We start from the raw sequence: 11,742 nt of genomic DNA, 5'->3' as shown, positions 1-11,742 counted from the left end.
GCAAAAATCCTAAAAAACGAACATGGTGCTGCATGGAAGGTCAAGGTCCATCCTAATGTGCAAACAGGAGATAGGCAGGCCACAGAGGTCGTCAGCCAGTCAGTCACTTGTGATGGTAAACTGTCTTCTTAGTTATGTATGACATAAATTAAGCATTTAAGCTGTAAAACATATTCTTATGAACATTAAAAGCCTGCCTGATTATTCATTTTGTATGACAGAGATCAAAATCAATATGAGTATTGTTTCCATATACTTTCTTTGCTGAGACACATGTGACCTTGTTTTCTGCCAGGAAACAGATCTGAGGAAGAAATTTGTCGAAGAAGTTATTTATAAAAATGTATGCTGTTTGACGATCGTGGCAAACTTTAAGACCTCACAGGAAAATTAACCATCCTACTGAAAGACCTCACACGTCTGACCAGCAATGTGGAATATCTTATTTATTGTACAACGAACTCACAGATGGATGTAGCCGTCCACAAGTAGCGTTTGTAGTTTAAGGAGAAGTCTTTGTGTCATGTTGCCATCTAGTGGTTAATGGTGGTATTGTCTGAGTGGTCTTGAACAGCAAAACTCAATTGTTCATTGCAATAGGGGCGGCTGTGGCTCAGTAGGTAGAGCGGGTTGTCCACGAACCAGAGGGTTAGCGGTTCGATCCCCGGAACGTGCCACATGCCGAAGTGTCCTTGAGCAAGACACTGAACCCCCAGTTGCTCCCAGTGCGTGGCACTGGTGTGTGAATGTGTGTATGCTTGTGTGAACGAATGGGTAGATGTGTCTGAGACTGTAAAGCGCTTTGAGTGCCAATAGGTAGAAAAGCTCTATATAAAAGCAAGGCCATTTACCATTTACCAATAGAGAGCCGAAGTCCCGCCCCTCTACTTCCGGGTTATGGGACCTATCTTTCGAAAAAATATGAACTGCTGGTCCCGATCGAATTGTGGCATGAATTTCACATATGATGTGTGTGGATTTAAAAGATAATTTTTCACGTCAAGATAAATTATTTGACGTAAATAAGCTGAACAACATTAGGTTTTGTATGAGATCGCTTAGTGAACTACATCTCTCGTCTGAGAACTATGGCTGTCTCCTTGTTGACCTTTACCGTCTTCTTCCAGGACGAAGGCAGAAGCATCAAACGAGGTGAAAATCATTATAAATCGGGTCATGTCGAGAGCTGTAGTTACACGAAGGGAGTTTTGGTCGGTTCTGTACGCGCCAGCATGCGGGACTTGTAGTTCGTTTAATTACGTATTTTCCATAGCGTTTTACTGAACTATCTTGCGACAAACTGTGACATTCTTGACATTTAAAATCATTTTTTATTCTGAAAAACAACATATGTATAATCCAAGGCACAAATCGATCGGGACCAGAAAATAATTTATCTTTCGCCATAGACTGCCGTTCATATTTTTTCGAAAGATAGGTCCCATAACCCGGAAGTAGAGGGGGCGGGACTTCGGCTCTCCATTGGACAACTGCTCCCTTCTAATAGAACTAATGGCCTCGTATTTAGGACTCAAGAAGTCACGTACACAACTTATTCACTTGGACCTTATCGTAAATTTCCACTTAGGAAGTCATATGCAACACAAGAGGGGGCCGGTCATATGTTTTTTCCTCATTAATGTTCGGAAACAAACACAACCCCATTTCAAAAGAGCAAAAATCTGTGTTAGCTTGCTGTTAATTTACCAGTCACCCTAGCCATCATTTTTATAACGGCTTCTGCTGAGAGATTTGGCAGGACCCTTGACTGGTTAAATTCAATTGTGTACATGTGTAAGTAAACAAGTAAAGCTAAAGCTTCTGTTGATTGGATAAAAACTAATTAGAAGCTATTTTGATAATAGTTAATAGTCATTTCGACAATTTATTTTTATATAGGACTATGGATAAAGATTTATTACAAACTATTTTAGTCACTTAATTGTCAAAATGGCTAATATTTCGTGTTTATAGCACCTTTTTTCATGAGCAAAGTTTCCTTTTACTAATTTTGACAATTTCCTTGTTTGTTGCTTGGACATTTGGACAATTTTTTACGAACCAGTTAAGTCCACACAGCTAAGCGATGTACGAATGTTGTCAAATTTCGTTGATGTGCGTGAACTGAACATTGCGCCTTTAGCACACCGCTCGTGCGCAGGTTGTGGTCGGTTGCCCGGCAACGAAGCAACCAATCACAGAAGGGTGGAGCCCTTACTGTTTTGTAAAAATTTATTTTCACATAACATAATAACGTACAGATGTCATAATCCAACACTGCTCATTCAAATTAATAAAACGTACGCCGCTAATGTAAATAATAAATTGTTAATTATTACTTGCGTTACATCGGTTACTATCAGTTTACGACACTTGCCATAACAGAGCTGGGACACCGGGACACACGACTCCGTTCCAGGTTTTCTTGTCCACTCCTCCCTCCAGTGCCGACGACGAGTTTTTGGCCAGAGGAGAGCGTAGGTTGCGTCTGGTGGAGGGAGAGTGAGCGGGGCTGCCCTGAATGGATTGACATAAGAGGGATTTACATTTTAACGGGTGTCGTGCTCCGCAGAGGCTACACGGTGCACGCCGAAAACCAGCCGCCTACTCCGCTCGACGTCCGCTCACGCTTGTCGGCGCTTGTTTGTATCATGTCCATGTGTCATCGTCGTGAGAGGATTGAACTTACCAGCAGTCTAAATTTGCCGAGGAGGGAAACCAATACAAGGTCTCGCTGTCTCGCTGGAGCGGAGTATTATTAGCAGTTCAGACAGTACAACTGTCTCTGTGGTATGTAAAGCATTTCGGCTCTAAACGTGTAAATAAAACCAGCACAGGCGACGGAATCACGCGGATTAAAGTGAGGTTTCCGGACGCGTTGAGGTTCAGGTCGAGACTGTGATTTCAAATGACAGCGGTCAAGTGCAAAACAATAATAAACAGCGACGGTGAAGGCGCTTTTTACACGGTAATAACACCTTCTTCCGCCAGTCAGAAAGACGAAAACAGGATCCGACCTCCGGCTAGAGCCCTATCCTCAACGTGCCTGCCCTTTAAACTGTTAAAGCCTGTTATCCACTCCGGAAGCCATAGTATTCATGTTTATATTGTTGATCTGTTTTTATGAGATGTATTCTACTGCTTAAAGGTCACTGAGTTGTATTTTTTTTTTTTTTTTTTTTACGTCAATCGTGACTATCCCGTGTGGATCATTCAGGCGGGGCATAAGTGACATTTCTGGCCAAGTTAAGAAATATGCTATTATACTATCTCGTTATTAGGCTTCAGATTGTACCTTGAGTTTTAAATGTATGTGTACCACAATAATTCCCATTGTTACACTAAAAATACATTTAAATCTAGTGAGACTTTTAGCATTTTGCTTATTATTTTCTGTTTCCTGTCTTTATAGGTCATGCACTGCTACTGCATAATAACAACACCGTCGTAGTTTCACAGTTTAAAGCAAAATATATATGGTTTTAAAAAAGAAAACTAAACTGTGCGCTGAGTAAAAGATAAACAGTCTCCTGGCTCCCATGCCGGCTGCCAGAAATCCTCCCATCCACACCCTCAGCCATGCCTGCTACTACCAAACCCACCAGGAGACAGACACCTGCTCAGAAAAGAAATGGCCAGAAAGTGATCAGCACCAAGAGGCAAACCTGTAACTCAAATAAACCAAGAGGAAGAGCCACAGAGAAGCCACAGAAAACACCTGCAGAACCCAGAAGAGCGACAACCAGGGCGCAGGCACAGTCAGGACGAAGCCCCCGCGGGCGAGGAGGGAGCGGGCCTTCTGGTCAAGGCACCGGGAGGTCCCCTGGCAGACTTAACCATGCCCTAAATGTAACGGGATCTGCAAGGCTTAGACGGTCGAGCAATCTGCCTGAACACTGTGGCGAGTTACAAGACCCCCTAGGGCGGAGGAAGTCCCAGCGGGGTACACAAGTGTCTGTTTCTCCCCGCCAGCTTCCAAAACCTTGCAGAGGAGGAAAGAACAGCAGGGGGAGCACTGGGAGAAGTGCAACACCCCAGCATGGAAACGCAAGAAACCAGCCTCCAGACACCAGCATCAACAACTCTGCTCTTGATGAGGAGAATGAGAAACTGGACAACTGTGATGGTGAAGAAATCCTTCCAGTGCATCTAAAAACCGATGTTGACGTTTCTCCGTGTATTAAAGAGCAAAGTCTTGGAGTCAACAATGCTAAAGAGGGCTGCCCTCCTAATGCTGATTCACCACCATGTAATGACACACTGGAAGACTGTGAGCAGTACAGCTCTGGCAGTCCCACAACCCAACAAGACAAAAAGACGGTCAGCCATAAAAGTGAAGGTGACCTGAAGTGTGTCACTGGGGCCCTGCTGTGTGATGACGTTGATGGGCAGCCAAAACTCTGCAGTGACAGGAGTAAAAATCACGCCTCTGAGTCCTCAGAGTTAACAAGCACTGGCTCATCGGGGGAGCAGGGCAGCCACGAGGGAAATGACACTTCATCAATCCCTGAAAATAAGCTTGATCATCTTGCTGGTGACGGTAAGCAAGATGATATGTGTGCTGTTCAACAAGAGGAAGGTAATGTGTTGGACTTGAAAGAGAATAGGGCAGATGAAAGAGGGGAAGCGGTCGCTGACAGAGAAGAGGAGATAAATGATGAGAGAAGAGAGAGTTTGGAGACGGAGCGGCAAAATGAGACCGCCGAAGAGATTGTTGAGAGGCCTGGTAACTGTGAGAAAGAAGACGGAGGAACAAAAGAAAAGGAGAATGATGTTTGCATCAATCCTACTGACTCCCAAACCAGCACTCCAGCCTGTCAAAGCCCAGACCCACCTCATCCTAGCAAGGGACTGACAGCACAGTCAGAATCACCTGCACTGGTGCTACTGGTCTCCAGCACAGCTACCTCAAATCCCACCAAAGCCCCCTCCACCTCAATGTCACTTGACTTAGAGGTTCTGAGCCAGGGTAAGACGGATATTCAACCTACCATTCATGGTGCTAAACCTCAACTTCCAGGGTGTTTGGGTGCTCCTGAAACACCCCAAATGGTGCAGACTGTTGTCGTGAAGAGAAGCACGCCGGTTATTATTTGTAGGGGGGAATCAAATCAGCTGCAACACCTAAATATCCCTTCTCTGCAGGGAGAAAGACACGCTTGCACACCAGCAGACACACAGACCAAAGATAGTGAATGCAATCGAGAGCCATTGGAGCAAAACAGCCACAGAGGGACTTCTTTGCTGTCTCCATCACCAGTTACTCAGTCGGGCACGGAGGGCCTTGCTGCTGAGCTTAAACCAAACGTCAGCGAGGACTGCGTTCGGGTAGCGGTGCCAGAGCAGGATTCGGTGCCAAAGATCTCGACTCCTTCTCTGGACAGTAGCTCCACCTTTTCCTGTAGTTCGGAAAGCACTCGCTCCTCTTTTTCCTTCGACACTGAATCAGAGACAGGGTACGGAGAGCCCAGCCTTTCCACTCTGCCCGGATCCTGGGGGCCAGACGGGGCCAGCTCCCTCTCGTGGACAGCTCCAAAATCACAGAAGAAGGAGAGGAAGAAGCGGAGCAGGTGTGGGACGTGCGAGCCATGCCTCAGGAAGATCAACTGTGGCCAGTGCAGCTGCTGCCTCAACCGCAGGACCGGCCACCAGATCTGTAAGCTGAGGAAGTGTGTGGAATTGAAAAGGAGAAGGTCTTCATTGCTGCTTGCTTGCTCTGCTGCACAGGTGAGACTTATACTACATTTTAACTACATTTCACAGCAGCTCAGGGGGCTTTATCGCAGTCAGATTGTCAGTTAATTCTCTGTGAGTTAAATACAGACTAAGATATGAATTTGAATGTGCTGGAACTTCTTTTCAAACATACAAATACTTGATGTGAAGCTTCCAAAAACAGAGCGGCTTTTACTGTCTGGCAGTATTGCTTTTGATCTCCGAGGTTCCCCAGCCACTCACTGGTAACAGCAAAGAGATAGAGGAAGTTGAAACAGAAGGTTTCACTTTCACATTGTTCATTTTCTATGCTGATTTCAACAGATGCTTTACGGTGAGCTTCATGGTGTCTTCTTGTAAAATATATGGGAATAAGTGAAAGGGGAAACATGTGTGTGCACGTGTGCAGAGAATAGAGATGTGGTTGACGATGCACCGTGACTGGCTGTAGTTCAGCACGTGGCTGGAGTATGTCTGTTTTTGGGTGCCATCCATGGCGTAATCTCAAGAGTAACTATTTAATTTATTGCACAATGTGACTGTGTATGTGTGCGCGCTTGTGTGTTCGTGTGTGTGTGTGTGTGTGTGTGTGGATGGGTAAGTAATTAAAACCTATTTGGGCCAGATGTTTTTGCACAGTGGCATTGAATGTCGTCATGAATGCACATTTTGGAAGAGAACCCAGTGACACACTTCTAGTGATTTTTAGTGTTTTCACATTATCATTTGAGTGCTGCTAGAGAAACACGTCTAAACCAAATCAGGATACACACATCAGCACTGGACAGGATTTAGGCTGCCTCTTCATGTAATCCCAGGCAGACTCAATAATGTTGAGATCAGGGCTCTGTAGGGGCCATACCATCTGTTTCAGGACCTCTGCTTGGACCTGACAATAGTTCTTTATGACTAGTATGCATGCAACTGAATTAAATTGGAACCAACCCAGTGCTTGATGGATAAGAACCTAAATGTTTAATATACAGTACCTATATGAGCTAAGAGAGGCTGAATATTGAATTTACATTAACAGACTGATTGGCAATGTTCTCCAATAAGCAAGCAACTGGCTCCAGAAATTTCAACATAAATATGTCAAAGTTGTGTTTGTAACTTGCTCCTGCTGCACCAACACAAATCTGTCATTGTTTGAGTTTCTATGCACTTTGTGTTTGTTATTGAAGGTGCATTTTGCACACTGTAAAAATAGACTGTACCATGCTTTCAAGCTTGTTAGTTTGGGTTCTGGCATACGTAAATACTTCATAGTTAAGTCTTGGGTCTCTTGTCAGTGTCATTTCCCCTTGGGAAGGGAGCTGTTTTTTCCTGATAAGCCAGCTATACATAACCCAACACCAAGTAGCAGTTAAGACAACTTCACCCACCAGCAGTTGAAGGAATATCCAGCATCTAGTAACGTAGAGTTTTTTCTCCAAAGTTGGTGGAGACCAAAAAAGAATCATGTAAACACTGGACTTAGTTTCTTTGAGTGTCAAGAAATACAATTATTTACAACAATAGCATAAATGGAAATTATTTTGTAAGTGTTGTGTACTTGTTAGCATGTTTGGAGTGAGTCTACCGACTAGTAGACAGAAGTGTGTGAGTGTTCATGTAGGTTTATTTTTTTGCATGTGTTAGCTGAATGCCACACTGCACTTGTGACTTTGGTGCTTTAACCCAGCCCGTATGGACAGAGGTCAAAGCAGACATATTCTTGGATCATTTCAGTATGTGAGAATAAGTTCCTTCCAACAGCTGGCTACTTGTGCTACTGCATAACCATGTACATAGTTCAGTGGTGTCCATGTGGCTGGGGGAGGTGTGTGAGCAACTGTGTGCGAGGAACCATGTGGATGTGTGCTCTATTGTGTGCATACATGCGCTGGCAGAGCGCCCTCAGAGTTGTGGCAGTAGCAGATTAGGGCTGATTATATAACACTTACAGTATTAGTTGTGAAGACCATTGTGCTCTATTTCTGAGGGTAAGAGGACGAGGAGGTAAAGACCAGGTCAGGCAGAGATTTGCGACCATACTGTTTGGATTTGTGGGTCATATGTGGGTGGGTGTTTGGTACTGACTCAATGACCCACAATATATATGGTTGTGACTTTTGACGTTAAATACTTGCTGTGTGACACATGCCACCGTGACTCAGAACTGCGATCCACTCGCATTCAAGCAACAGAGCCAGTTGTTGTTTTGCCATTACCCTTAACTGACATCACATTGGCCTTCTCCTACGTACAGCAGTGCCTGTGTTTGCTCCTTGGAAACACGTTTTTGTTTGATTATGTGTAACTCCAGTGGGCGGAACAAGCCCGCGTTGCCAGGATGACTATCATCATGATGAACTGTGGGTGAAATCCCAAACTCCATCCTTCATTTTACTCTAAGAACAGGTGGAGCAAGTTATCTCTGATTTTGTATTATAACTCGCTGCGGGTGCATCTGGGTGTATTTCGTGTGTACTTAATGCGTGAGTAATACGTTACCGTGAATGCCGGCCTGTCTTGCAGATCAGGCTCACACACCCTTTTAGTGAATGTTCCTAAAAAGGTTCAGAGGCCGATGGGGAGTTCGTGTAGTGGCATGTGGATTCTGTTCCTGGTTTTGCCATAGTGAGCTGCAGTGTTTGGCGTGGCTGTGGTAGGTTTCTGTTTTAGTCTGTCATAAAACATTAGATGGGACGCAAAACATACTTGCGAAAATGCACACAATTCAGATTGAACACAGATTGGACTGAGTAAGGAGTTTGTATATGGAGATGAAATACAAAAATACTGTTATCAAAGGGAAATTTGCATGATTTGTGTTTTTTGTGAGAAAGAGAGTGGAGGATATTGAGAGTGTAGGCTTTCAAAAATGTCTGTTTTCACTCAGGTTTCCAAGGTCCCCCTCGTGGCCTTGCCTTGTATTGGAGAGGGAAGATGAGACTGGGAACTGGTTCTAACGCTAGACATTAAATGCTGCAATTCATAAAGTGCAAAAGCTCCTTTATTTGCCCTGTGACTTTGACTGAAACAGTCTTGACATCTTTAGAGCTGTACGCTCAATTTTCGTATGGCATCAGTATTGATAAATGCTGTTATTTACATCTCAGTAAAATTGTTGTAACATACGGCCATCATCAGCATTTGAACAATGGGGAATCCCACAAACCCTTGGTATGTCTGGAGATACGTAAATTAATGATATTGTTGTTGTTAGTCTGTTGTTCCTGCAGTGTGTTCTCATTTGAAAGAGATTATTCAAATTATTTCAACCTACCTGTGACAGGCATAGCATTATTATTTAGAAGGAAAGTATTTCAAGCATTTTGCATCAGCTATCATGCGCTCTTGTTGCTTTATCTGAATGCAGTTTATCTGCTGGTCTCTGCTCTCTTCTCCTCCTCTCCTCCCTTCTCTTCTGTCTGTTCATCCGTTCTCTGTCGTGACCCGGCCGGCCTCAAACAGATGGTTCCCCCAACATGGCTTGTGTTTTAAAAGATAGTTTACAGAGTTGACGGTGCTAACCGCTGCACCACAGTGCTGCCCTGGAGTCATACAATGTATGTGACTCACCTTGCATTAATGCAGAAGACATCACTTACTACAACTGCTAACTATTATCTTTGAGTGCTGGTGTCTCATTCTGTCACTGTATTTATCAAGACCATGCACCTGGTGCGCCACACTTAAGCTTAGTTTGAGCTGCGCCATAATTACATAGCAGTGGAAGCATTCAGTTTAGTAGAATACAGCTGCAGCTGGGCAGTACACCTTTTTACAAACCATAACTTTTATGCCTCTAGTCAGCTTGCCAGCTCGGCCCAGCTTCTCCTGCAAACTAATTTATCTCCAGCACTCCTCCCACACCTCCTTTTTCTGCTGCAGTGCATTTGCTGGAGGAGTAGCCCAGCTGAGGCAGCACGTGCATCAGGAAAACACTGGTCCCATCTCTTAGACAGAGCGCTGGTGTGGAGGAGAGGCAGCCTGCAGCTCCCAGCAGGGAGTGTTGCTTTGTAACAGATATTCAAAGCTGCATGTATGTGAGGGGGATGTTCATGCACATTGCTGTTCGTGCGGTACCGTTCTTATTCTTTCACAGCTTGTAATCCAGGCCATCGTGCAGCAACACCCTCATTGTTCTCAAATGGAGCCAGCTTAATGTAAAGTGAGAGTGATTTGTCCCCGGGGATGCTCCTGTCAAGTCTGAAGCCCTCTTCCCCCTCTCTCACAGACAGCAGTGGAGGTCTTTCGCACTGATGGTTGCTATAGTGACCACTCTGTCTGCTAACCTTTGACCTGCCAAGGCTGTCTGGTGGAGCATGCTCAGGGTCATAATGAGGATTACTGGAGATAACCAGTAGACATGCACCACTGCGGGTTTAAGACTTTGAACTCGGTAACCTGAATCCAGGTAATTAGGTTAAACTGTGCAGGTTGTTCTGCTCCTAGTGGGTCAGCTATAAGGAAGGGCCATCTACGAAAGATGATCACCTTAAAGGCACCAAAAAATACCTGCATTTTCACTGTAAATCAACTCTAAATAAATAAGTAAATAAAATCCTCTAAATCCATGTGTACTAATCGAAATAGTTTAACATAATACATGTGATGTAAATAACAGGACTAGTAGTCTGTAACGATTGCCTAAATTAATTATTTACATATTTTAAAATAGTCCTAACATAGTTGTGTTAAATATATGTTGTGGCACTGTGTTATGTTGTGCTGCCACGATGTTGTACTAGCAATTAGTGGAAAAGGAGTTGAAGGATTTACTGTTTTAATGGTACACGTGCAAACGTGTTGACACAATATCACAAACTAAGCTATAACAACGGCCACAGGACTTTTCTGAGTTTTCTTGAAGTTCCACTGTTCATCCTAGTAGAGCTAGGTATCGCTACTGATTTCCACAATGCCTCACCTCTAGTTGGAACATCTTGCATATGGCTTTGCTCTTCCTTGTCATCATCCTGTTGAAATTGAAAATGCTGCCACTCACCAGCTTTCAGGCCATGACGGCGCTCTCAGAATTGTACCTTCTGTCACGTTGTGGATCTCCCTCAAAACGTGGACTAATCTCGTTGGACTAATCCCTCCGGACTAGTGATGTGAAACCAGCCTCGCAAGCCTACAACAAGATTTCTAACAAGAGGACGCAGGAAATGGAAGATACTTTAAAAATCGATCCTAGGATTTTATAAATTGATATCAGATCTTTCAAATAAAGATCACAGTTTGAATTGGAAAAATATTATTTTTAAGCCCAGCCCTACATCTATGTGGCTTTTAAAGTTCAGTGTGACTTGTAGGGAGTCTGCATCTGTGGGTCACCTGAAACTCTCATGACAACCCAACACTTACCTGCAATTGGAGGACGTTGTTCAGATTAACCTGGGTGGAATCGAACCAACATCCAACCTACAGTCGACAGCATTTGTCTTTGTGTAGACTTTGTTTTTGATAAACATAAACTGGATGATTGAGAATCCATTGTACAATAGTTGTGTATATAACATTGTACCAAGTCACTTGTGCTGCTCTCTGATGTTTTTTGGGTTTAATAAACAACTGAACCCAATATTACTATGTCTGCCAGTTTACTGGTAAACTGCACAAATACATTTGGAACATCTGTTCTTTTCAGCCATGACACTTCCATTCAACGTCGGAGTCTGTTTTCATACCTCCAAGCCTTTCACGGCGCCATATGTAAACAGAAACAACATGGCTGACCTCAAAAAGCTGGTTCCTCTGTTAGCTGGTGATTATGTTGTTGTCAGCAGTGTAGCCTCCTTGCATGCACACAGAAAATGAACAGGGGCGGAAAAACACCACATGATGATAATAATGATAACATTGACATAGTTTTGACATTAATCCACACGCTGAATAGGTTTTACTGCGTGTTAGTGTGATTTATTCGCTTTAATGGGTGACAACTGCTACTCCGTGAAGTCGAGATAGATGGATGTTCACAGGGTTCTCAAACTTTTCCATTTGGAATCATAACATCTTGGTTTCTGAGTTGTC

General features: G+C 43.8%; 1 protein-coding gene across 2 annotated transcripts in view; it reads left to right on the top strand.

Annotated features, from left to right (window-relative positions):
- The first annotated feature begins 2,249 nt into the window (after positions 1-2,249).
- The window catches only part of tet1 (tet methylcytosine dioxygenase 1), a 29,286-nt gene continuing 19,793 nt past the window's right edge, over positions 2,250-11,742 (top strand). Inside the window, exons 1-2 of one of the 2 annotated variants that reach the window (XM_084561386.1) lie at positions 2,250-2,790; positions 3,413-5,727. In XM_084561386.1, coding sequence (XP_084417512.1) covers positions 3,580-5,727 — 2,148 coding nt within the window. In that variant the 5' untranslated portion in view covers positions 2,250-2,790; positions 3,413-3,579. Of the gene's footprint in view, positions 2,791-3,382; positions 5,728-11,742 lie in introns of those variants that run through there. The other variant, XM_084561387.1, reaches the window with a different exon arrangement.

Source organism: Chelon labrosus (genome assembly GCF_963514085.1).
Source record: "Chelon labrosus genome assembly, chromosome: 15".
In the NCBI taxonomy this organism is placed as follows: Eukaryota; Metazoa; Chordata; class Actinopteri; order Mugiliformes; family Mugilidae; genus Chelon; species Chelon labrosus.
Note: the sequence above shows the minus strand (reverse complement) of the source record. Positions and strands in the feature narration are given on the sequence as shown.